General features: G+C 44.6%; 1 protein-coding gene across 1 annotated transcript; it reads right to left on the bottom strand.

The window, feature by feature from the left end:
- Positions 1-162: 162 nt before the first annotated feature.
- Positions 163-27,531, bottom strand: NOL8 (nucleolar protein 8). The gene is made up of 17 exons (XM_030293337.1): positions 27,319-27,531; positions 25,878-26,105; positions 25,229-25,291; positions 23,804-23,882; positions 22,079-22,214; positions 21,499-21,567; positions 17,694-19,520; positions 16,082-16,189; positions 15,238-15,357; positions 14,918-15,008; positions 12,199-12,337; positions 10,275-10,352; positions 5,094-5,362; positions 3,551-3,677; positions 2,981-3,051; positions 1,641-1,720; positions 163-1,176 (listed from the first exon to the last, which is right to left on the bottom strand). The coding sequence occupies exons 2-17, from the start codon at positions 26,014-26,016 to the stop codon at positions 1,126-1,128; spliced, it is 3,447 nt and encodes a 1,148-aa protein (XP_030149197.1). The 5' UTR covers positions 26,017-26,105; positions 27,319-27,531; the 3' UTR covers positions 163-1,125.
- Positions 27,532-27,841: the final 310 nt, after the last annotated feature.

Genomic DNA, 27,841 nt, shown 5'->3' on the forward strand with positions numbered 1-27,841 from the left:
AATTTTACTGGGATGGCTTGTCACGTAGCAGTGAGAAAGTATAAATGTAATCTGCATCAAGAGAAGGTGACACTTATTTATCCTGCTGCGTGGTGGTTTTTCTATTCTCCATCAGGTCTGAAGTGTCAGAAACACAGGAATCCCAAATGACTCTTCAGCTGCTTAGTTCTTTGGACCCTGTTTATTCAGAAGTATATGTACTAAGCACCCACCGAATGCTACACACAGTTCTAGGCAGTGGGGATATAATGGTCAATAAACCAGATGACATCCCGGCCAGAGTTTATATTTGGTCAAGATGTAAATTAATAAATACTTAATTTCAGATACACGTTGTGGCTCAAGGACAATCCCTGGGGATGATCTATATAACAGTTTTGAACAGAGCCCAGTTTGATAGGAGGCTTGAATCATAACCAGGTTGATTTAATGAGATATTAAATCTGCTTCCCTATCTGGACTTGAGAGTCCTGATGGCTAACTTGGATTTTTCATAAGACTCTGGTCAAACCAGAGTTTTGGGATTGATGGGTTGCCTCTATTAATTCTCAGAGGCCAAGGACAGGAAAACTCTATTTTGCACCCTTTCCTGGTCCTCAGAGAACTCTCCTATGATGCTTATCTGAAATGTCTTGCATTTCAGTTAATTGTTTATCAGGACGCAAGTACAGAACTCAGACTGATTTGTATTCATCTTTTAAAAAAATGACAATATACAATCAAAAATACATATTTCATGTAGCCTATAATTCACACAAAGCCTAACTTGGAAAACACAAGTGCTCTTACCCATACATTTAAAAAGACTTTATGTAAACTCTTAATTAGAAGATACCCATTAGTTACTGAAGATAGCACAGAGATTATATATAAAAAGTATTTTGAGGGGTTGTCTTGTGCTTTGTTTAAAAAAAAAAGTTCATGCTAATTTTTTGCAGAATTACTTACAAAGAGATACAAGCAAATCCACAGAAAAAGATAGCAAACAGAGTGATATCAACCAGGCAGATTTTGAATCCCTTCAATCTGAATTCTTTCTCACTTAAAATTATTTTCTGCATCACCCGATTTCCATAGGTAAGCCTTGCTCATATTCAGTATCAAAACCAATGCTGACATTTAATATTATTTTGGTTTCACTCTCCTTTTGGCATCTTTATGTTTCTTCCGACAGTCCTAGAAAAACGTAAATCAAGCCTTTGTTAAAAATAAATGTGAATCATTTTCAAGTGTTGAGTAACTATAAAGTAAATTTTGGGTTATTCAGTGTCAGGATTATGGAAAGCATTATGGGAGTGCTCACTTGGAATGAACAGGGAATATTCAAACTTTTTAAATATGGAAACCATATTTTAGTGTTCCCCAAACTCAGGACTTACTGTTACTTAACAAGCATGGCGGGAACTTGCCCACACAGGAGGCTGCTCTTAGGTTCCTCACCTGCACCAGATATGGCATGACCTAAACAGAGTCCCTTCCTCCATGGTGACTCTTGAGAGGTTAAATCATGGCCTCAGGTGTCACCATTTGTGTCTTACATGTTACTCCTTACTACCGATTTCTTACACCAGACAAATACTAACACACAGACATAACAGTGCATCCATCTGAGGAGACAATATGGGGATACTGTCACTCACCATACGCAAGTTGTTTGTTCTGGCCTCCCAAGAATTCCTGCTGATATTACTTCCCACTCCTCTCCAGAATAAATGAGAACCTCATAAGGGAAAATCAAAAGACAAGGCAGAAGATTAATGCCTTTATTTTTTTTTTTTTTTTTTTTTGATTAATGCCTTTAAAGTGGATGATATGCTAGTGCTGGCATTATCAAGGTCTTCAATTCTAGTTAACACCGTTTTTTCCCCAATTTATGCTAATTTCATTTTATTTATTTTTAGAAAATGTTTATTTATTTTGAGAGAAAGAATCCCAAACAGACTCCATGCTCTCAGTGCAGAGCCTGACACTGGGCTTGATCCCATGACCACGAAATCACTTCCTGAGCCGTGACCAAGAGTCCGACGCTTAACCAACTGAGCCACCAGGCGCCCCTACAATTTATGCTATTTTAAAAAATATTTTGTTTTTACAAAATGAAAATATAGAGCCGCTAGAATTTTTACCGTTTATGTATCATTTACTATTATGTATCTTGCTTTCTGTTTGTGCTAGGCTTTAAGAAATGAGTTCACCACAATGGAATACTCCTTGGCAATGAGAAAGAATGAAATCATGCCATTTGCAGCAGTGTGGATGGAAGTGGAGGGTATTATGCTGAGTGAAATAAGTCAGAAAAGGACAGATATCCAATGTTTTCACTCATATGTGGATCTAGAGAAACTTAACAGAAGACCATGGGGGAGGGGAAGGGGGAAAAATAGTCACAAACAGAGGGACTCGGCAAACATAGTCTAGGGAGGGACTAGGCAAAAATAGTCACAAACAGAGGGAGGGAGGCAAACCACAAAAGACTTAAACACAGAGAACAAACAGGGTGGATGGGCGGGGGGAGGGAAAATGGGTGATGGGCATTGAGGAGGGCACCTGTTGGGATGAGCACTGGTTGTTTAATGTAAGCCAATTTAACAACAAATTATATTTAAAAAGATAAACTTAGGTGATTGAAAAAAAAATGAGTTCACCAAGAGCCTCAGTTTTCACATGAACATTCAGGGTATGAAAAACAGGAGTTTTGCCCATCTAGCATCTAAGCAAGTCCCCACAACAAAGAAGCCCTTGTTGATGTTGATGATGATGAATGAGGGAGGGAGGTGGGGAGTGGGAGCTCTCATCTTCCAGAGCTTAACCAGTCTACCTGTGTGAGTCCAAAAACAGAGACAGCTGAACCACATGACATTGCAAAGGATCAAAATTTTTGCCAAATACTTTCTTGGATGCGTGTTTCTGTATTGGAGTGCACAGTGTGAGAACTGTACCATTTCCTGTTCTATATCATTTAATCCAGAAATGGACTCACTATGAAGTCTTTCATCATTCTTAGAAAAAAAGAAAAATCTTGTAGTCTCTTTCTCAGGTACTGATACTTCTCTGAAACAAGAGAGGGAGGGGAGAGAGAGAGAGACACTGGTTAGTTAATTTCAACATTTCAGATGAAATGTTCTGAAAATATAAATGAACTATTCCTTAAATATATCTGCTTTATGTTTTGCTCATTTTGCCCTGATTTAAAGTGACTCCACCCTGTATTCAGCATCCTCTCTTCTACCTGAAGCTTTGGTAATGCAGACTTATGTCCCATGGTGGTGGCTGACCGTCTCACCCCAGTGTTGCTACCCCATCTGCCAGTGTTTCTCATGGGACATTCCAGGGTCCTCCTGCCAGACCCAGGACTTCATACCCCTCACAGGGTGCTATCCAGTTTTAAGGAAGAGACGTGATCCCTGTTACAGAAAGGCTAGAGAACTCTAAAGAAGCTGAAAAGAAAATTAAGTTGTCTTGTGAAGATAAATTTGGATAGTTCTATCAGCATGTCTAACTCAGGCTCTACAAATTATGAAACACACCTGCACAGAAAGAGACTGCTTACCTGGGGCTGGGCTTCCTGTCGTCTGTTTCTTCTGTAACATCCTCCTCTTCAGAACTGCTGTCTTGGAAACGAGGGGCTCCCTGCCAGACAACCTTCCCAGTTCTCACGGTCTCAACTCTATAGGCATCTGTATCATCATGGCAATGAAAGGGGACAGGACTGTACCTGATCACACTCATGTGACCACTTTGACCATGCACACATAGCTCTAAGGGTCCAGTATCTTAATCATTAATTTAAAGTCAGTAGTATCTTTGGATTTTCAATATTAATGGAGACAAAGTGTCATGTTTTTTTGGCATTACCAAGGTGATCTGACAAGAAACATAGTAATACTTTAAAAAGATATAAAAACTAAAGGTTTATAAATGTGTAACATAAAAGAACAAAACTGCTAGCAAGAGAAGCCCAAAATAGAACATGTTGCAGTGAAACCATGTTTCCCTGTTTATTCATCAGTGAGGAAAGGAAACATCTGTCTTTACATTTTCAGTTTCCAAATGGTCTTTCTGGAACCGCTGAACAAGCCACTGCTATAAGATGTGGACAGTGCCCCTGATTCCTGGAGCATGGAAATCACACCCGAGGCGTCTCAGCACTCATTTCAAAGTGAATTTTCTCACGCCTGGCTTTCAGAAGAGTTAGTCATCACACCAGGTCTGCTCAGCAGTTTAGGACTGACCTTGCTACTCAGAGGGACATCACATGCAAGAGAATAATGTATGCAGAGCACATGATGTATTGTATCTTACTTAAGAACAAATTTTGAAAAACTGGTTCACTGCCCTCCTGTCAGAGGACCAGAGAAATGACACTAAGTACTTATCTGCTGCACGCATGGATGCTACTTTAAGCACGGTATCACACTGTAGGTGGGTGTGCGGCACTCTCTTACGTGGGCACAGCCGGCTTCTCGGTGAGCTTCCACAACAGCTGCACTTCCATCTTAAACACTAAGGGAGAGCAGCCTAACTAACAGCTACTGTTAACTTCTGGGTCACGCTGGCCTCCAGACATGAACCTCCTGAAACGGAACGCAAAACTGTACGTGCTGGAGTTTGTGTTTTTCTCCAGGCTCTGGCACATTTCCCAGGATTAAGTGGGAAGCAACCAGCACGTCGATGACAGTGCATCTGTATAAAGCCAAGGTTGCCTATTTCCACCTTTCCCTACCAGATGGCACCGGCTTGCTACAGGTCCTGGTTTTTCCAACTGCATGTAAGACAGAAGCTACTTAAATAAATGACTCCCTATATTTCTTATGATTATTTCCATCCAGGAGAAGGAATGCTGCACAGTACATGCTCCCCTTCAAGTGGCAGCTAGACGTCTGCTCCTTCAAGTGCAAAAACCCTTCTTGCTGTGTGAACACAGCTCCAGGCACGTGGTTTTGGCCATATAATACTGAATCTGCTATTGTTCATTGAGGTGGAAGAGAATAATTCTCTTTTCAACTAATGTTACATTATTACATTTAATGTAGACTCAATCTATTACGTTCAAGCTGCCTGAAGTAAAAAAGTCAAAACAATTTAGAAAGTACCTTCCTTTACATCTTTAGCATCTGAATCAAAAAAGGAGAATGTGAACCCGCCAGGCTGCCAGGCCCCAGCTGTCAGAGGCGCGGGCTCATGGACTTCGACCTTCTCGCCATCACGATTCTCAGTAGAGGGCGTGTCGTCTGCTGTTTCACTGGTAACTTTTGTAGTTTGAAATATTTCTTTTAAGTCCGCAGCAATGTTATAATACATCTCTTTAGACACCTCAGGCAGCTTCTCAGCCTCCTCCCTTTTCTTCCTCCGTTTTGCTTTACTGCAGGGACACATACAGACACGCACGTCACAAAGAGACCATCAGCTGCCAGAAATTAGAACACCTTGGAAAACTAACCCATTCTTTCAACAACCCAGAGGATCCACATATGAAACTCTACTCATAAAAGCAGAATCTTGACCAATAAGCTTTTAATACAGAAAACCATGTCAAACAGCTCCAAACATTACACAAGAATCGTATCTCCCTCCTATCCTGAGTTACATTCCATAAATCACACCTAAGATATTAGTTTTAAGAAAATCACTTAACCACAAAAGGCCTCAGTTTCCTCACCTGCAAAATGAACATGCTAAACCCAATAACTTTTAAGATCTTTACAAGTTCTAAAGTTCTGTGAATTTTGGGGCGCCTGGGTGGCTAAGTCGGTGGAGCTTCTGACTCGATTTCGGCTCAGGTCATGATCTCACGGTTCGTGTGATGGAGCCCCACATCGGGCTCCATGCAGACAGTGCAGAGCCAGCTTGGGATTCTCTCTCTGTTCCTCCCCTGCTCGTATTGTCTCTCTCTCTCAAAATAAAAATAAACATTTAAAAAGTAAAATTCTGTGGCTTTTACAACATTGGTTTTAGAAATGAATTATAAATGTGCTAAGTCTACTCTGTTTTCATATGGAATGTTGATGTCATTTTAAACCTGCTCTGCATTTATTTTTGTCTTTGAAGTTGGGATAAAAAGTTCCATGATTATTTCCAATACTGGGTTTTTAACTATTACAAGACTAAAATCATTCTTCTATTAGAGTCCACTCCATATATCATGAGTAGTATTAGGCCAAAATTCTAACTGATTACCTATTCTAAAATACTAAGTGAACAAGATGTCCTAAATGAATGCCTTCTTGAGGGAGACTGTCACAGAGAGATACTTTTAATACTTCATTTAGAAAACCAACCTGGCCAGGATTTAAGGACAGATATGCCTTCTATGAGACTGAACTCTGAGAAACGGTGTACTTCAGACAATTCCACGTGATTATCACTGAACCATCTTATGGCATTTTTATTTTTAGTAATATAATTTATTGTCAAATTGGCTTCCATACAACACCCAGTGCTCATCCCATATGGCAGTTTTAAAAGTGGTCTAAAGATCCTTGGATCCATTTTTATGATGTGGGAGTTAATTTCCCATCCCTTGAGTGTGGGCTGGACTTAATGACCTCTTGAGGAGTGGACTAAGGCTGATGTGACGGTGTGTGATTATGGAGATGAGGGTCACAAGGTTCTCCTTGCTCTCTCCCCGCCCACACCACCGTCTCTGGGGGAAGCCAGCTGCCATGCCCTGAGGGCACTCAAACAGCCAAACAAGAGGCAAGAGTGGAGGCCTCCTGCCAACAGATGTAGGTGAGCCATCTTGCAGGCAGTCTTGAGCCCTCGGAGAATGCAGCTTTCTGAGAGCCCCTTAACTACCCAGTAAAGCACTCCCAAATTCCTGACCCACGGAAATTGGGACCTAATAAATCTTTAAGGCCAAGCTATTCAGTCCTGGGGAAGTTTTCTACACAGAGATGCATGATTGATGCAGATTTTGGAACCGAGGTGTGAAGTGATGCTCTAACAAATCTAAACCAGGGGAGGGGCTGCACAGTCCAGGTAATGGGCAGTCAGGAGGCAGCAATGAGGGTGTAGGCAAGAGCCTGAAGAGCCTCGCAGAAACTGCCAGTAGAAACTACATAGCCACTGAGGAGGCTGCAGGTAGGGCTGTGGGAAATTGAGGCAAAAGCTACTGGAAACCTGGGGGAAAGGGATCCTTGCTAAAGATCCCTCTGTTAAAGTGGGCCCCGGGACACGCCTATGAACAAGAAGCTAGCTAGGAAGGTGTCTGGGAAGGTCTGAGGGTATTTGCTGGTTTCTTCTTGCTGCTTGCAGTACAACGCGAGCAGATAGTTTCACTGAAGGAAGATATTTCTTATAAGAAGCTAGGACCTCATGGTCTTGAAGACTCCTAATTTCTAGAACACAATGACATGAAATTTAAGAATTGGCTTCTAAGCAAAGAGCAAATCTAAGACTCAGAAAACATAGTCTAAAGCAGGCGTTAGCAAACCAGAGCCCAAGGACCAAAGCCAGGTTGTTGCCTATTTATGTGTGGGATGCAAGCTACAATGCAATCTTTTACAGTCTGAAATGGTTGGAAAAAATAAAGAGAAAATGACTTTGTGACATGGAAGATTACATGAAATGCAAATGTTAGTGTCTTACTGGTAATTTTATTGGAACCCAGCCTCCCTCACTCACATATTGCCTGTGACTGCTTTCCTATTACAAAGGCAGACTGGAGTACTGCAACAGAGACCTTGTGGCCTGCAAAGCCTAATATATTTACTATCTGATCTTTTAACAGAGAAATGTGTAGACCCCAGTCTAAATATAAAACAAAATCCTTTGTTAAGACCATAGCCATAGCCCAGAAACTTCAACTGTTCAAACGAGGCTCCTGAGGAATTTAAAGGTGGTGTCTCAGCAGAAGTCCACAGGAAAATAAGCTGGTCTCCAAATGATCTGTGGGTGTGGCTCCTGTCTAATGGGAGTGAACCCATAGGAGATTCACAAATATTTTAAGAGAAATAGGTTAAGAGAAACACTAGCCTGGATTGATAGGTACCATGATATTCTACAAGGAAAAGGCTTTTGGATTCCCACATTTCTACTAGGAAAAAGAAGGCTGAGAAAATTACTTAGCCACAACCCCATGCGACCGTTCATGAAAAAGGAAGGATGATCCAAAAGGCGGAGTCAAGACCGTGGAGAATTATTACCAGGCCCACAGTTCTAATCTAAGAACTCCCAATGTTTGTCCAAAGCTTTTTTGTCAAAATGTTTGTTAAAGCTCTTCCGGACTGGTGCCCCCTGTGCCTCCTGTATCCTCTCTGGACAGCAGAGCTCACGGTGGCCATCCTGTACCTGTCCCACCACTGTGTTCGAGAACGGGCAAGTAACCAGTCTCTCCGGTTCACAGTTCTCTCCTGTCTCTAATTACAAGACCTGCACTCAAGGTGTTGTACTCTAGGAATTACAACATTCAGCCTCATTTGCCCCTAGATGGGATTTGGATGACAGCATCCCAGATTCTGAATGGATATTGTAGAAGTGAGGGTCCTGGGGAAGCCAGGGAGGGGGTGAGCATATTTTCCAGGTGGCAGGAATATAAACAATCTGTGCCAGGAGGTGCATAACGGTGGTTTTAAATGTGTTCACAAATTCCTCGTCACTTCTCCCTTTGAGAGGTGGGGTTTACAAGCCACACCATCCCCCCAATCAAACTATGAGTTGGACTTAGAGACTTGTTTCAAGAAAACCGAAGAGGGCCGATTGTCAGTGTGTGGCTCAAGGCTAGGTCATAAAACACACCGTGCCTCCTCCTTCTCTTTTGGGTCACCGGCTCTGAGGGAAGACAGCTGCCCTGTTATGAGGGCACTTAAGCGGCCTAATGGAGAGGCCAACAAGGTGAGGGACTGGCCCATAGCCATGAGAAGGAGCCATCTTGGAGGCAGGCCATCCAGCCTCAGTCGAGCCTGCGGAGACTGAAGCCCAGGGCAACATTCTGACCACAACCTCTTGAAAGACCCTGGCCAGAACCGCCTACAGAGGCTGCTCACAGAAACTTTGAGGTACTAAGTCTTTGTGGTTTTAAGGTGCTAAGTTTCAGATAATTTTTAATGCAGCAATAGATAATACATCCTACATATAAAAATAAATATACAAAATATACCCTACTCAAATGCCACGTTCAATGTGGGTTATTTGGAATAACATACAAAAATTCTACGTTGCAGGAAATGTTTATATTACTTCTACTTTGGTCTGATCTGATTCTTTTTAAAAGAAACCTTTAATCTTGGAAAAATTTTAGATTTACAGAAAGGTTACAAAGACAGTACATCATTCCCAAATAGCCTTCACTTAGTTTCCCCACATGGTAGCATCTTCCGTAACTCTGGTACAATGGTCAAAACTAATAGATTAACATAGGGTCATCGCTATTAACTAAACTCAAACCTTATTCTCATTTCCCCAGTTTCTCCACAGATCTCTTTTTTCTTCCAGGATCTAATTCAGAATACCACATGCCTTTAGTGATTTTCACAGCCCAAAAATGAAGGAATTAAACGAGGCAGACTTGGTGGTTGCTCCACACATGTGCCGTATTTGTCAAACTGATAGGGCATGTATGGGAAACACAAGTTCCTACCACGCTGAAGGAGTGAGAGGACTGAATCGCTGCCCTCAAAAAGAGATGTCCAGGCCCTACTTTCTAAAACCTGTGAACATTACCTGATTTGGAAAAAGGGTTTTTGCAGAGTTTTTAAGTACCTTGCAAAGAAGAGATTTTCCAGGATTATCCAGACAGGCCCTAAATGTAATCTCAAGTGTGCTGATAACAGACACAGAGATGAAAGATGCAGAGAAGAGGAGGCCACATGAAGACAGATATAGAGACTCCAGTGATGGAGGAGCACAGCCAGGCGAGGACCACCATGGGCTGCTGGCAGGCACCTGAGGCCAGGAGAGAGGTGGGAACAGATGTTCCCCCTGAACGCAAGAGAACGTAGTTCTTCCAATAACCTTGACTTCAGACTCCCAGTAACTTTTGTGGTTTTAAGGCAGTTAAGATTGTGGTAATTTGTTACAACAGCCACAAGAAACTAATACAAGTAGGAGGCACCAGAGCAGCCCAGGAGCACATGCCATTTACTTGCATGAGACTTCTTTGTGAAAAGGTAAGACTTTCTCCGCCACATCAATAATTCTACTCTAACTTTTCCCTCCCTGGTCTTAAATTAAATGCGATGTGGACAAATGGATAGATATTAGCTACTATGTACTACTATTGTCTGAAATGAGATTAATTTCTATGATCCTCCTCCAGAGAGAAGTAGCTGACTTACCTTTCTTTTGGCTTATCATCGGTCTTCCTTTCGTAAGTGGCATGGTCATGCCTTGTTGGATCATAACGTATGACATCCCTATGTAAACGACAGACAGGAATAAATTGGGAGAGAGAAATCAGAACATAATGCAAAAAGTTAATAGTAAATCGTAAGTTGACATTGGAGCTATTCCAATTTTTGAGCAAGACAAAACCACACAACCAAAGAAGAGTGTCAGAATCTTGTTAGAGACAGTCATATTTTAAATTACCCAGTTTTGAGTTTCCCTGGATCTTTTTTTAACATTAAAAACTATTTTACACTTACTAAAATATGGATAAAACTGGATTTGCATAAAATATTTTAGGGGGGAAAGGTTGGGGAGGTGAGTAAAGGTATAGAAAGGAAAACTGGGGATGCCCAGCTGGCTCAGTCAGTAGAGCATGTGACTCTTGATCTTAGGGTCCTGAGTTCAAGCCCCACTTTGGGTGTAGAGTTTACATTAAAACAAAACAAAACAAGGGGCACCTGGGTGGCTCAGTCGGCTAGGCATCCAACTTCAGCTCAGCTCATGATCTCGCAGCTCATGAGTTTGAGCCCTGCATCAGGCTCTCTGCTGTCAGCATGGAGCCCATTTCGGTTCCTGTCTCCCTCTGTCTCTGTCCCTCCCCAGCTCATGCTTTCCCTTTGTCTCAAAAATAAATAAAAACATTAAAAAAAAATTAAAACAAAAAAAACAAAAAAAGAAAAGAAAACTGGTCACATGGTAGTGATTGTAGAAGCTGGTGTATAAGGAACACTTAGTCTTCCCAAATTATGTGTTTAAAATTTTCTGTAGTATAAACTGCTACATTTATAAAGTTTCACAGTATTTATTTATTTAATTAATTTATTTATAAATGTTTATTTATTTTTGAGAGAGACAGAGACAGAATGTGAGTGGGTTAGGGGCAGAGAGAGAGGGAGACACAGAATCTGAAGCAGGCTCCAGGCCCTGAGCTGTCAGCACCAGAGCCTGACACGGGATTCAAACCCATGAGCCGTGAGACCATGACCCAAGCCGAATCCGGACACTCAGCTGACTGAGCCACCCAGGCGCCCCAATATTTATTTTTTAAAGCAGGCTTCACCCCTAGCACAGAGCCCAACACGAGGCTTGAACTCGCAATCCTGAGATCAAGACGTGAGGTGAGATCAAGAGTTGGATACTTGGGGCACCTGGGTGGCTCAGTGAGTTGAGTGTCTGACTTCAGCTCAGGTCACAATCTCTTGGTTTGAGTTCGAGCCCCGCATCAGGCTCCGTCCTGTCAGTGTGGAGCCTGCTTGGGATTTTCTCTGTCTCTCAGCCCCTCCCACATTTTCTCAAAAATAAATAAACGTAAAAAAAAAAAAAAAAGTTGGACACTTAACTGAGCCATGCAAGTGCCCCTACAGTTAATATTTAAATCACTGTCCAGCTGCTTCACTAATGGAAGCAATGCTGTTGTGACATCTAAGTACATAAACAGAGAAAAAATTTAAGATTAGTTTCCTGGAGTGAACCTGGATCAAAGAGAAGTATATTTTTTTTTTTTTTTAATTTTTTTTTTTTCCAACGTTTATTTATTTTTGGGACAGAGAGAGACAGAGCATGAACGGGGGAGGGGCAGAGAGAGAGGGAGACACAGAATCGGAAACAGGCTCCAGGCTCTGAGCCATCAGCCCAGAGCCTGACGCGGGGCTCGAACTCCCGGACCGCGAGATCGTGACCTGGCTGAAGTCGGACGCTTAACCGACTGCGCCACCCAGGCGCCCCGAGAAGTATATTTTTAAGGGACTGATACATACTGCCAACCACACTCCCCAGAACATTTACAATGGTCTACTTTTATACAGAGTTCAATAAGGCATTTATTTATGTCAAAGGAAAATAGGATGGAATGGGATGGAACATAAACCATACTTAAATTGCTTAGCAGCTACTGATCCTTTGTTTGTAGAATCGCTGAGGGTGGTTTGCAAAACACTCTGCACAACGTCCAGAGTTTTGAGCTTCTCGGCAGCAAGCTCTTCTTCCTCGGCAGTTCTGCTGTCGTTTTCCTCTAAGAGGTAAAAGGGTAATTAACAATCTCTTGGCAAACATTACCTGAGCAGTCTCAACCATCAAACATTTACAAGTACCTAAACACGGGCAAAGCACATTCAGACAGGCGAAAGAAGGGCCAAACCCCACCTTCCTAGCCTTCCTGTCCCCACGCCCCTCAGTGCCACAGGGAATCCAGAAGTCTCATGACCAACAAATGAAAAGTCCCATTCTTGTTTGTAATTATGAAAACATAATTGCATTTAATGGCTTTCAGTGGCAACTCAAAAATTTTAAGGTAAATATTGAAAATGTAAGAGCAAGATATTAATTACAAAACTAAAGTAATTAAACTTTTTTTTTTAACATTCTAAAAATGTTATTTAAATTACACGTAAATCTAAAAACAGAAGGTAGTAAAAGATGGCACTGAGAAAAGAACAGTCAGGAGCAAAGATGACCCACATTTGGGAAATGCCCACGTACAAGAGAAGGCTAAAGCCACAGGGACCTACCTACAGAACCTCGGGAACCAGGAACAAGAATTGGGAGAAAACAAGGGAATTTTGGTACAAAGGGAGCAAAGAGAGGATATCTCAAGGCGGGTGGTCGACAGGGACAGACACCATGGGCAGGCCGGCGAGGCCGAAGCCGAGGAAACACCACTGCACTGAGTGGGGTTGCTCACTGCTGGGAGGGTCCACAAGTCAGAAGAGTGTCGTGTGGACCCAGACCCAAGAGGTAGAGGTTCCGAAAGCGACCTCCACATGCAGCGCTAAATGCAGGCCAATTTGCTCTGCCCGCTCCCGCCTTCTCAGGGAAGTGCTCGAGCGGCTCCGACGGGCACGCTGATGTGGACCCTGCAGAACCTGCTCTCCAAACCCTGGTTTCCAGAAGCGTTTCTTGCACAGGACAATCACCTCAAAGAAGAGAGGGTCAAAGCAAAGAGTGCATTTTCAATAAAAAGCTGTGGGGGATAAGCTTAGGAATCCCCCGGGCTTACAACAATGGGTTGACAAGGCATAAAGATATACAAACTCATAAAATGCTCACACCCGAGTATGGGTAAATCAGATTGGCACCCCAAGAATAAGGGGGTGCAAACACCCCGAGAATAGGGAGGCACAAAGGTGCCAAGAATAGGGAGGTGCAAAGGCACCCCAAAATAGGGAGGGGGTGCTGAGCCCCCCAAAATAGAGAGAGAGAGGCAAAGACCTGAAATAGAAACGGTGCAAAGGTGCCCAACACATAGGAACAACAAGATTAGATATTCAGGGTGAAAGCACCCCAAATTTAGTACTATAGCAGAAAGCTGTTTTCATAGGAGAATAGGGCCAGGTTAGGTACATTGGTGAATTGGACTTTGGACCACTGCGATGCAGGCAAAGCAGCTCGGAGTGGAGATGGTTAACAAAAGAAAAAGTGTCTTGTCAACCCTGAAGTTATTCCCCCTATCTGTCTCATCCCCTAGGCTAGCTAAGATAAACAGAGGTGCTGCCTCAGGTCTGCTGTAAACAACCTTCAACCTGACTGCCCGGCGCCAGGATTTGGTTTGTATTAACCCAAACCCCTATCCACGAATATCTTCAAGACCCCTTTCTCTCATGGCCACCAAGTTAATGTTCACAGATTCATTGTCCCTTTGTGCACGTCCATCGCCATGTTTGTAAGCCTTCTGATCCTAATAAAAATGGGGCAAGGACCCTTACTCGGGGCTCTTGTCTTTTCCCCGACATTAGCCAACTCTCGCTTTAATCCTGCGTCCACTCTTCTGCTGACCAAAAGAGAACTTTGTTAGAGTCTACGATAAAAAGCCAACCGCTTCTGATTCAGATGCAATTTAGAATGAAAAAGGTGGGTGTGGCGACTCGGAAGCTGGTAAGGTGGAAGGAATGGCCCTGTCAGCGGGAGCACACCCCTGAGAAGGAGGGACAGCAAGTATGAATGGTGAGGCCCAAGATTAACTCAGGAAGGACAGAAATGCGCTGTGAGGACAGAGAGGTACAGAGACCCGAGAGGGAAGTGGGGGCCTCACTTGAAGTGACCCTCCTCCAGGCCAGGTGGGAGGGGAGGGTTTTCTCGAAGGATAAGATGGAAACTTAAGCACAGAAGGTCTTGTAGAAAAAGTCTGGAACCATTGCTGAGAAGGAAGTCAGAGATCGTCACTGCTGCCAATGTGCCCACACTGGGTCGAATGCAAGCAGACTGGCACTTGGTGGGGTACTGCTTCTGAAGGACCTGCACCCAGCATGCACGCTGGGCGGAAGACCAAAGCTTTTGTTTCTAGAAAGGCACGTGGGACTTAACCATCTTCCCCAACCTTGCCAGGACCTACCAAACTACTGTCAGGTAGGGCCCATCCTTCTCCCCTGTGCCAGGGACAGGGCAGAGGAAGACGGGGTCTTTCCTGTCCTTTCTGGCAGCTTAGTATATACCAACAAGTTCAAGGAGTACTGAGTAAGCAACAGTGGGTCATGGGCCTCACACCCGGAAGTCTTGAGGTGCAGGCTCCCCACATGGCGAGCAAAGGGGCCAGACCAGACGACTCCCCAGGGAGCCCCAGCTCTGACACAGGATGGTTCGGACAGTAGGTGTTTACCTTCCCGTTCCTCCTCACTGTCACTTTCCAGAAATCGTGAGTCCATGCGGAATCTGTCATCGGTGCCGAAGTGAGACTGTAAGTCCATGAGCTACACAGACACACAGATAATCGATAGCCATGATCCAAGACAGTGCTTCCCCTCCCTCCCCTCACCCTCAAATTCACGTTAGTGTTTGCATAATCTCACCACCCACGAACCCATCAAAATGAACACCGAACACTGGGGAGCAGATCTGGGTCAGCCTGCACTTACGCAGATTTAACAACTGTGTCAAAAACATGGACGTGTTACAGGTGTATTTTCAGCCTTTACTAACCTTCCGCCCAGCTCTGCCCTCAAACTGAGGTTTAATTCTGAACCTGTGGCTGTCATCTTCGGAGTCGGATTCCTCATCCTCACTGTCAAACAGCTTCCCAGATGCTCTACTCACAGACTCCTGGAACAGATGCAGACAGAGTTTATTAACACCCGAGACAATCTGCAATTCCTGCTTTTAAAAAAAAAAATTTTTTTTAAATGTTTATTTTTGAGACAGAGGGAGACAGAGCATGAGCGGGGGAGGGTCAGAGAGAGAGGGAGACACAGAATCCGAAGCAGGCTCCAGGCTCCGAGCTGTCAAGCACAGAGCCCAATGCGGGGCTCGAACTCACCGACCGTGAGATCATGACCTGAGCTGAAGTCGGATGCCTAACTGACTGAGCCACCCAGGCGCCCCTGCAATTCCTTCTTTACGTAATCTTAAGCCCATACTTAAGAACCAGTAACCCAGATGCCTCTCCCAGGAAAGGCTGGACAGTCAGAATGGAAAGTCCTGACTCCGTGACATTGACCTGGCCTCTTGCTTGGGTCACTAATGTCGAGGCTCCCAGTGCAGTCTGGATTGGGCATGGGGGTGTGGATGTCATACAGGACACACTCTACAGGGTGTCACTAGGACTGATGTTACCTGGCAGACAATGTGGAAGGCAGGTTCATGTGGGGGAAAGTCTGTAAGGTCCCTGGTGTCTGTGTGTGTGGTAGCCTGGGGAGCCCTGGGGCTACTGTGGCTCTGGAGGATTTTACACTGAACCTGGCAGTTGTGGGGAGGTCTTGGTCTGCAGTAGGCAGAAACGGATCTGCAAGAGTGGTGAATGCCCATGTGGACTTCCTGAGATACTTACTTTTACTGGCTCCTCTCCTGGGTGGCTTTGCTCCCGAGTTGGTGTCTCCTCTGTGTCGCTGTCAGAACCAAAGATGACGTGTGTTGGCTTGTCCTCTGGATGACCATCCTAGAGAAGTCAACAAGAGCTTTACACCTGCAGACAGCCCCTCTTTCCTTCCCCGGACAAGGCCCCTTCTCATCCCACTTGTTTCCCAACAGGCAAACTTAAAACTTCTTCCTCTCTGTGTCCAGTTGGTCCAGTGGACCTTCTTGGTATCTTTTAAATCTATTCCCACTGTCACTGCCCTGGTTCTGGCTCATGACCTCCCAAAGATTCTCCAGTTCCAGATTTGTCCCATTTCACTTGTTTGTCATAGCCTGAACAATCTTACCCAGATAGAGGCCGGCAAATATTTTCTCTAAAGAACCAGAGAGTAAATATTTCAGGCTTTGCAGACCACATATGATCTTGGTCCTGTATTCTTCCTTTTTGAACTTTAAAAAAAAATTTTTTTCATATTTATTTATTTTTGAGAGAGAGAGAGAGAGACAGAGCATGAGTAGGGGAGGGGCAGAGAGAGAGGGAGACACAGAATCTGAAACAGGCTCCAGGATGTGAGCTGTCAGCACAGAGTCTGATGCGGGGCTCAAACTCACGGACAGTGAGATCATGACCTGAGCTGAAGTCGGATGCTCAACTGACTGAGCCACCCAGGCGCCCCTTTTTTGAACCCTTTTAAATGTGAAAACCATTGTCAGCTTGGAGACTGTACCAAAACGGGACGGATGGCCTGCAAGCCATGGTTTGCTGATTCCTGTTCCGATATATACACAACTAATCTTCACTCTCTTCCTTTCCAGCCACAGAATAAAGTCCAACCTCCACAGCCTTTCACAACTTGCCCTGCTTCTCTCGAGCACCCTTGTCCTCGGTCTATTCGGCTATAGTGGCTGCCAACGCTCACTTTTGTACAAACTGCTCCCCTCCTACGGAACCCCTTCCCTCTCCCTTCCCACCCTCTTACTTCTGCCCAACCAGTTCTCACTGATCCTTCTACCTCAGAGTCCATTCAGGCTGAGGGAGCCCCCACCCTTCCCCCTGGCTGACGTGCTGCACCTCCTTGTACTGAGGGTGCACGGGCACTCTTCTCTCTGGGTCCTGGGGCACTGAAACGGGATGAGACAACGACCACCAGAGGCAGGGACCAAGACCCTCATTCCCTAAGTCTAGCACTTACTGTGAAGGCTGGGACTTCGCAGACGCACATAGTTGTGCAAAAAATGCATAAAGCCTCATTAGAGTGAATTTTAGCGAGACATAAACCACTGGCAGGTGACTTACACGTGAAGTTGGACACGTTAGGACACATCACTGACCTATAGTAGTTAAAGCTTTTAAAAGAAAAGAAATCAGGAGGAAAACTTTAGATTAAAACAAATTAAGAATGTTTTCAGTAAATAGTTTAATCTCAATTTCTCTGGTCTATGCTAAAAACAAGGCGACCAAATCTTCTAACACAAGGGACACAACACGGAACAGGTCAGTGCTGGGACAGAGGCTCTGAGGGGCATGAGGATCTTCACAAGAAGGAAGGGTAGCCTCGTGGTGTCCAGACTGGGCCCGCACTCACCAAATCTGCCAGGGCGTTATGAACCAGCTGCTTCCGCACTTCTTTTGCCTTCCGCCTTTCCTCCAAGGCTGCCAAACGTTTCTCGTTATCGTCAGTATGCTTACCCTTAGCGGGCAAGCCTGACCAAGCGGTTACAGGAAGTGGGGAGTCCGTGCTGCTGCCCTGAGCGGCTCTCCTGGAAGAGCCCTCCAGTGCTTTCCCAGGGGCCATGTGGCTGCTCCTTCCAGAGCCCTCTCTTGTCTTTCTGGTCCCGTGGTAACCGTCTTTATCAAAGCCGATCCTGGGGGTCTTTATACCAAGACTTAAAGATTTCTCATCTTTTAACGGCAACAGACTAGAAGTAGGACTTCTACTTCCCCTCTCCGAATTGCTTGGGGACACCATCTTGCGATCCTTGCTCTCAAAAGTGGATTGTCTCTTTTCAGGCTGCATTTGGTTTGGGTCACTTGCCTTCTTTGCATGTTGGAGAGGAGTTAGTTCGCTTGGTGAGTCATTAGTGCATGGGGACCCCTTTCCTGTGGACAGGCCACTGGGATCACGTTTCAAGGAATGCTGATCTTTATTTGTATCGTCAGAGGCCACTCTGTCTTTCAGGGTTTTTTTTACTGATTCCTTTCCATAGAGACAGCGTACCCCTTTGAAAGCCTGGAATTTCGGCTTTAGGCTGTTTTCCTTTGGTTTCTGTTTTCCATGGGTGTTTTCTTCTCCTTCTAGGAGGTCAGCCACTATCTCTGCAGGATGGATACACTGCTGGCGTCTGTGGAGGCCACCCCGAGTCCTATGGCTCTTGGAGGCCTTGTCACACTTGGCGGGGGTTTCCTGGTCACCGCTCTCAGGGTCATGTCCTGGAGCCTGCAGGTCACTGCCAGCCAGCTGTTCCAGATCAGTTAAAGTGAGACTCACACGACGGCAGTTTCTCATCAGAGCATTGTACTCCTCATCTTCCTCAGACCCACTGCATTCTGACACAGAGCCCACATCTTCACAGCTGTTGGAGTGGGATGTAGCCCCGGGACTGACGGCTAGTTCCACGTTGGTTTTTCTGTTTTGGGCTTCAACAGAGTGATCAGAAAGCTCACAGTTTTTTCTATTTTTCAAAGCTTTCTTGTGTACAGACGTTTCCATTTGTGAAAATTCTGTACTGCTTTTGACCTCACTGGGCTTTTTCCTTGTTGCAATGATCTCATCTGTGTCTCCTGAATCATAGTTGCAATCGCTTCCTATGACATGGTCTTCACCAGCCAGGCAAGAGGCATCACCTAACCCTGGTAAAGAGCGCAGTTTGCGAACATCTGGTTTGAAATCACCCCTTACAACTTCGAAGGGCTCGTTTGGAGATTCATCTATTGACGACCGCATAGTTTTCTCCAGGCTTTCCTCTCTTGCGATCAGTAGTCTTATTTCTTCTTCGGAATGTGTATCATCATCAGACATGTGATTTCTGTTCCTGGTAGTTCCCATGCCAGAAGTCTGAACATTTTTAAGTTTCTGGCTACGAGAAGCAGGTACACGCAGTATCGGAGGAGTAACAGGATCACAGGGTGTTTCCTGTGCCACTTCTTGCTGTAGGGGCTGCAGACTCCCCAGAACCCTGCTGGGTCTTGCTCTTACAGCTGGAAACGCAGCACATGCCTCGTCCTTCTGCACTTTGATCCTCTTCCTGGGGGGGCTGTGAGCGGCAAAGAACTCACCTCGTCGCTTCTTACTCATGGGATCATCCCCTCCTTCCAGTTCCCAAGTGAGGTGGGACACAGGGGTGACATCTGTGACATCGTCCCCAATCTTCTTTAAGTTGTGACAGTATTTTGATGGGTCATACTTCATGATGTCACCAAAAGTCAAGGAATAAGACAGAGGCACTAGGTTTTGGGAAAACTTAAGAATCTGGTGAAGCATACAGAGTACTGTGCAATCTTAAGGCGGGTCACTTACTCAGAGCCAATCGTCTTTTTCCCATCCAAAAGAACGAGCCCTTCACTCAGTGACCTCAGGGTCTGCAGAACTGAGCTTTCCACAGCACGTCCAGAGTTAAATCCGAGTGCCACCACTGTTAGGCAGCAGAAATGGCAAACCCATTCAGGTTACATAGCAGGCATAGGGGCCACACACTGTTTTCTGTAAATCTGAGAAATCCATCCACTGAGCTGATACTGTACAGCTGAGTAGAGAGGGGTACCAGTGGGGGCATGGCCAACTGCTGCAAAGCCTTTACTCTCCACTCCTCTAGACCATTCCTGCCTTCTCAGTACTGGCTCATCCCAGCTCTGATCTTCTCAGCTCAGGAGCATCTATCCCACATCCCGCTCACTCTGCAGGGCATCCCGCAGATCTTTATCAGAAAGCTAGTGGGGCACCTGGGTGGCTCAGTCGGTAGAGCATGCCACTCTTGATCTCGGGGTATTGAGTTCAAGCCCCATGTTGGTGGTAAAGATTATTAAAAACAAAAACAAGGGGCGCCTGGGTGGCTCAGTCGGTTGACTGTCCGACTTCGGCTCAGGTCATGATCTCACAGTTTGTGAGTTTAGGCCCCACATCGGGCTCTGTGCTGACAGCTCAGAGGCTGGAGCCTGCTTCAGATTCTGTGTCTCCCTCTCTCTCTCTGCCCTTTCCCCGCTTGTGCTATCTCTCAAAACAAATAAATGTAAAAAAATACAAAATAAAAAAAATTTTTTAAATAGCTAGTAATTCTTTCCAGGCCTGTTTTGTTGCTAACACAGTCTAGAAAGATTCTAGCTAGTGTCAAAGTGCTGTGATGACAGCTAGCACATGCTGATTAACTAAGACCTGGGAACAGGCAAATGTAAGTTGCTTTCAGCATTTAGGAACTACTGAACGCCAGCCAAATATGTGAGGTGTGCTGGGCAGCGTCTGCTGTCCCCAGCTCCACACCGTCTGTCCTTCAATACCCTCCTCTTTGCTGTCAGCTGCTGCCACTGGTGGAAGGCTGAGAGGAAGTCTGCTTTCCCTGACGTTAGGGCCAGCGGCAGGGAGAGCAGAAGCGGCTGTGGCCAGTTGTCCGGGGGCCACAGTGGCACAGCAGCTGTGAGCAACGAGGACATACCTGCGCTTCTCTAGCCCCGGGGTGGGGGTGCTGTACTGCGGTTATTACCCTCGGACACTCTGACTGCCAGCTGCTTGCTCCTCCGGCACTTTTTTAAACCAGTGTATGCACTGCATCTGCTCTGAAATACCCGGAGCGGCTTCTGTTTCCCAGACCAACCGGCACGTGGGTTACTGCTAAAGAATACACAGGTGGCACCCTCTGTCCAGAAGTCCAGGATGCTAGGAATTCAAGGTCCTGCACAACCTGACTGCGTTTCCTCAAGGGAACAGGCATCCGCGTTCACTCATCCAGGATCCACACTACTTCGGCACACACCAGTCTCCTGCCTGTCCACACGCTCCTAACTACTGGTCTTCCTACCACTTTCTATTAATGCAAACCATACCTCACTTCCTCTGAAACCTTCTTTAACAATGGTCCGAGACTCCACCCCCCCACCCGCCTTCTTTAGCGCCTTTGGCAATGGCTTTGAATCCATATCAGACAAGGAGGATATGAAAGTTAATCCATAAAAGTGCTGCTTTGAGTGTCATTCACTAATATAAAACCTCTCATTGTTTCAAACATGCAAGTGGATAGGTCTTACCTTGCCTAGAAATTGAGAACATAAAAATTGTAAAAAAATAATCTAAGATTTACTGACAGAGGCAGTGAAATCCTAATGTGATGAGGTGAACTTTTGCAAGTATCCGTTGCTGAGGTAAATACTAATCACTTTGAAAGGCTGTTTGCAAAGGATATCTTACGTTTATGTTGATTCTTTAGGTGAAGGACTGGTAATACTCTTCCAAATTTACTCACAACCCAATTCTAAAAGAAAAAGAAAAAGGAATATTTACTGTACATGTCACAAACAGAAAAGATTAACCATATTGCATAAACACTATAAAAAAAATCAAACTCACAGTGGGTCATGATTACTGTTGGGTTTTGTTTTTGATAATGAAACTGGAGTTCTCAAAAAAAGTGTTTGGGGAAAGAAAGAAGGAGAAGCAGGACAGCCATGGGTCCCATACACACCACGTGGGATGCCAACAGCTAACAGTACGCATTAAGAAGGCAAAGTTGGGACCTGCCTGTACGCCTCACCACCTATGTATGTCCCTTGGGAGACCCACCTCCACTTTTGATTTCTTTCTGTAAAATGAGGGAGAACTGTGCTTATCCGAGAGTTGTAAATGCACAATGAAAACCCTAAGCACTGCCTATATTAGGTGCCTCAAATCAAGGGAAAAAGCAGCCATTCTAGACACGACAGTCGCAGTCACATGGTCTCAGGACTCGGTGCCTGGGCAACTTGGGGTTGCCAGTGGACACTCACTTTGTGCCCTGGCACTTCGGTCCCTGGCACAGCCTTCACATGGAAATCCACCACACCCATCTTCTCCAAGAAGTTGGTGTTGCCTATCGTTGATTTTTCTTTCTTTGCTTTTGCTTCTTCTCTCTCTTGGGCCAATCTGAATCAAAGAAGATACAAATAAGAGTTAAAATAACCAACCATGTATTGACAGTGTTTTATTTTACTACTGTAAAGTTGTCTGACTTTATGTAATCATTTAGGATCTCTCACTTTTCCCTTTCAGCTTACTCACTATTGGCATCTTATTCACCCTCAACCCCTTCACTCTTCTTCAGGAGGAAGGGGTGTCTTTCAGAGCCCAGTCTGCCAAGTCTTGATTATTTCTACACTTAGAGGGGGGAGGGGGGGGAGGGGGGAGGGGGGAGGGGGGAGGGGGGGAGGGGGAGGGGGGAGGGGGGGGAGGGGGAGAGAGAAGTGGGGCTCGAGCTCACTCAATGTGGGACTCGAATTCACGAACTGTGAGATCATGACCTGAGCAAAAGTCAGATGCTTAATGACTGAGCCACCCAGGTGCTCTATTTCCACGCTCTTAATGAAGAGAATACAGAATGCCATCTCAACCTTCCGATTCAAACTCCCCTACCTTACTCAGGCCTGGGCAGCTGCACTGACCAGTCCTCACCAGCCTCTTGCCCCTGGTCTGTTTCCTTTATGTTCTTCCTTCCACGACTGTCAGATTCATGCTCCTCAGGCATGCCTGCCCAGACACTCCACGCTCACCCTGCCCAGGACCAGGGCTCTAGTTCTAGCACAGAGTAGGCACTGAATTGCCCCTAGATCAAGTTCCATCACTACCCTGTGCACAGAGGCCCTGAGCTGAAGAACAAAGTCAAATTCTCACCTCTGTCACTAGACCAGTCCTTCAAAATATGCCTTCAGCATGCTGCTTGACACCTGTTTTAGACCCTGCCATTTCCCTGGCCTAGAACAATCTAGTCAACTCTCTTGGTTACTGCAGCTGTACATCCCTAAAATGTTTCCTATTTGGAAAGCTCCCAAACTATACTCTTTTCTCCCTGAGAATAATATCTTTAGAATCTTAAAATGCTCTAATGATTATTATACTGTCTTGTTATAAATCACTTGCAGAATTAAACCTATGCCTCTCATACAGGAACTTCCTATTTTCTTTGTGTCTTTGTATGGCACTCACTTTAAGAACCAAAATCAACATAAACACTTAATAGTGTCTATTAAAATTTTAAATGTACATAACCCTATCATACGACAACACCCCTTCTGACAGGAACCCAAGGAACCCACGCACCGTGCAGCTGCCATCCTCCAAGGTCATCTCTTATGACAGGTAGAAATAGTCTAAATGTTCATCATGAGTGGGGGATAACCAGTACCTGTGGTATAGCCATTTTCTGAAACAGTTCAACAATCACTACGAGGAAGGGGGAAGATCTACATCATCACAGAAAATTGTGTGTAAAAAAATAAAATAGGTATATATTTATATGAGTTAAAACATATGTAAATGCATTGCATTATCTTTTTTTTGGTGGGTCTGGGGTCATGGGGAGTCACAGTTCAAAGGGACTTTAGCTCTACTTGTAACGCCTAAATTTGCTAGGACTGTAATAACATAGTACTTGACAGTTTCAAATCAACTAAGTGAATGTATAAAACCATTTACAATATAACAAAACACGGTTTAAATCCATGCCAAGCAAATCTTACCTGTGCAAAAAACTTTCTTTTGCTAGCTGAATTTGTAGTGTTCCACCTTTCCATTTTGTTTTATTTAAAACAGACATACCTATAAAGTAAAGAATCGTTATCCAAACACACGCCAGTGCTAAAATATATTGCAGCAAGTGATTTTTCCAATTAGTACTAAGAAAAGTACACTTATCGATCACAAAAAAAACACAGAAGAAATAAAGAAAACAAAGCCTGGGAGAAAAGGCCTAGGCTGTGGTCTCAGTTGAGCCACTCACCCCAAGAGTCCTTATGCTCCCTATTGCGCAGTGTTCCCTTCTGTTCCTGGAAGAACAGAATGAGGCAAATGTGTAAAATATAGCAAAATTTGTCACTCCTTCACAAAGTGATGCCAGGAACCTCTGGTAGATGATTGACATTTATTTACCATTTTATTGTTATCTCCCATGCTAAAACTAAAAAACAGGAGTATAATTTTCTAAGGTGAATCAGAGGACACTGAAATCCTGTACAGCTTTTACTTATCACCTCACAAATTATCACTATGTAACTTGCAAATAAGTTAGCCACAAGTGACTACACTGTGTTTCAAATGCTATGCCCTAGTAACTGATTTTTCTTAATACCTGCTACCAGCTTCTTTAATAAGAACCACTGACAGAAGTTTCCAAGTGGTTGGTACTACCACATGTGGTATGTAGTAATGTATTACTCGGTTTAACTTCTGCAGTGATATTATTAGGTCAGCAGTATCTTTGTCATACATCAGATAAACTGGGGCTTCTAGTTGAAACAACTTGTCACAGGTCGCACAGCAGAACTGATAAGTTCTTTACCACCACTTATTTCTCACTGTACAAGAGAATAAATAAAAAAAAAAAAATTTTTTTTTGCAAATAATAACACAGAAGGCTGATGGCCCTCTTTCTTTATTAGCATGTTCTCTTTTCAGTGTCTTTTGACTTTTTAGACTCAAGTAACGAGCATACGTTACTACATCAGTGGCAGTACCAATTATCTCTCCTTCCTACTTCATTGAAGGCCACAGTTTACCCTCAGCTTTACTCAACTTACTGGTAGAGATTTCATCTAAAGTCCTCTCCTAACAGTGCTTAATGACAAGAATTAGCTGCCTAAAAATGAACACATTGAGGAAGGGAGTATGGCATATACCCAAGGGCATATATGTCACAGGCAGTTCCTATGAAAGCGTGTCTCTTGCCCCAAATATTTGAGAATACCATTTTTGAGCAAACCCACTAGCAATGTGCTGCTATATGTCTGCTGACACCAGATGGGATGGACCTAAACACATCCTGAATGGTAGGATACTAGAATTCCCTTGACCATGGCTATTCCTATGGATGTCTTAAAAGTAGCTGTCGAGTTACACACAATGACATGAAATGGCAAATAGAATACAAAGCATAGTAACAATCTTACACTTGTTCAGGTCTGCTTCTGCTACTCTGATGTTGATATACGCAAAGACTTTCTGTGGATTTCCAAAAAAAAAAAAAAAAAAAAAAAACAAACAAAGAACAGAACAAAACAAAAACCAAACCTTAAACTCCTACCCAGAAAACAATGTAAAAATGATTAAGTTTCTAAATTTAAAAAAATGACTCTTGGAACTTTACTCTTTCAAAGAAAAATCTTTATTTTTCATTGGATACAAAGATTGCATTTTTCTAAGCACGATTTTCAACATATTCCAAAAGAATTAAGAAAATAAATGTTAAGCAGTCAGTTAAACATTTTGCTTGTTGTATGTTAGTGATATTCTATTTAACAGGACACCTTGGAAATATTAGAATTTTAGCTCTGAAAATTGAAAGCTGCATGTTTCAGAAAGCAGATGTTTCGGAATTTAGAATGCTTTTTGATCAGAAATGTAATTCTGAGCAAGTTCCACATTTTACATAACACCTTCAAGGCAAAGGGCAGAGGAATGGCATACACACAACAGTATCTTGTAATGAAATACTTTAAGTGTTCAAGGCTAACATTCACCTCCAGGGTTCCTTTATTTTGTGATATTGATATGAATCGTTATCTGCCTTTAACAACCCATGAAGGAGTATAAATTTACCTTTGTCATCTTTTCGTGTGATGATCTCCACATCAGAAACTTCTCCAAATCTGCTGAACTGATTTTGTAGGTCTGCCCTGGAAATGTTCTGGCCAAGGCCGCCCACAAAAAGGCGCTTCACTTCTCTGTTGGCGTTCATGAATGCTGGGCATACACTTAGGGTGTTCTAATAAGAAAAATTATTCTCTATCTGTGCAGGAGAATTCTTTCCCTTAGTTCTTCTCAAATCTAAACAAACAAACAAAAAACAACAAAATGAAACAAACCAAACCGAACTACTTTCCCTGCAACTTCTACTTCAACTTGGTCGCCTGGACCTGTGTTTGACTTTCTGTTGTCTTCCAAATTTCATCACTGGAGACTCTGCTCACGCCCTACATCCACATTTTCCACGAACACACTTTGGAACAACACCTCACACTCATACAAACACAGGTACAGGAAAATTCTTTCCCTCTAAATGACCATGATATTATACTCTAGCCCCTTTCACTAATGCATATTCCAGGTGTTTTTCTTTTATTCATCCACACATTCACTGTAACAAAAGCTGACAAAAATGGGATGGGTCAGGTTAATATGCTACAGGATAAAAAGCTCTCCATCCTGGAGCTTCCCGGTCATATGAGATGTATACAAATGGCAAAACTACAACGTTACGTCACAACACAAGCATCTGCAAAGTGCTGTTCAGTCACAATGAGAGCAACCGATACCACAGAGAATACAGGGTTGCTGTTTTTAACACTACGTGCCAGCGTTGTACAAAGTGGTTTAGATGAGCAGGACAGGTGAAGTCATTCTCCCATTAGGACAAATAGCGGCGAAGCCTCAGTAATAAACCAGATCTAATTTCAGAACCTGTAATTCTTTTTTTTTTTAATTTTTTTTTCAACGTTTATTTATTTTTGGGACAGAGAGAGACAGAGCATGAACGGGGGAGGGGCAGAGAGAGAGGGAGACACAGAATCGGAAACAGGCTCCAGGCTCTGAGCCATCAGCCCAGAGCCTGACGCGGGGCTCAAACTCACAGACTGCGAGATCGTGACCTGGCTGAAGTCGGACGCTTAACCGACTGCGCCACCCAGGCGCCCCCAGAACCTGTAATTCTTAACGCACACTAGAGAACTTGTTGGATTAGAAGAGACTCGGAAGAGTCTCTATTCCAGAATTGCTGCGATTTAAGGCCCATCCTGAGATCGTTCATCCCGCTCATCTCAGCTCCGACTGGATAAGTGACCCCTCCTACGCGCGACCCCAAAACTGCGCCCAGAAGCCCAAAGCGCGGCTCGTGTTCCGGGCGTCAGCCTACATCTATTTGGTAGCCTCCCCCGTCCCCAGCCTGCCCACCCCAGTCTTCTCCCTCCCGGAGACCCAAAAACGGAAAAGGAAAGGGTGCCACACAACCCGGTCACTTCCAACGCCCCAAATCCCTCCTCACCACGCTGTCTTCCGCAGCCAGCGGCGCCCATGCCCCTAACTTCCAGTCACGTGTCCCAACAGGCACGTTCTGTAGTCCTTCCTACTCGAGTTCCAATCCAGGCTCCTAAGGTTCCGTTACCACACTCAGTTCCAGGGCGCTCCTTGTTTCCTTTGCGGTCCTCTGGAGTACTGCGGCGCCTCGCCCCTCTGCCCTCAATGTCCGTAAAGGACCCCAAATGGAAATTCTCTAATTCGTACTTTAAAGAATCCAGGCCCTCGGTTCTTCGACTCTCTGCCTAGGACGGCGGAAGAGACGGGGGGGGGGGGGGGGGGGGGGGGGGGGGGTTGGACGTAGAGAGGCTCCCTGTCACGTGGCCCTGGCACCTCCTCTGCCGTGACGTATCGGCCGGATTGTTCCAAGGTCCGCTATCTCGGGGTGGACTGCTGCGCCCTGGGGCTTCGCTCCGGAGGCCGCCCGCCCTCTCGGAGCCCCGGGACTGCGGGGGGTCAGCTGGGGGCGGGGAGCGCCGCGACGGCCACGA

Source organism: Lynx canadensis, chromosome D4 (genome assembly GCF_007474595.2).
Source record: "Lynx canadensis isolate LIC74 chromosome D4, mLynCan4.pri.v2, whole genome shotgun sequence".
NCBI lineage: Eukaryota > Metazoa > Chordata > Mammalia > Carnivora > Felidae > Lynx > Lynx canadensis.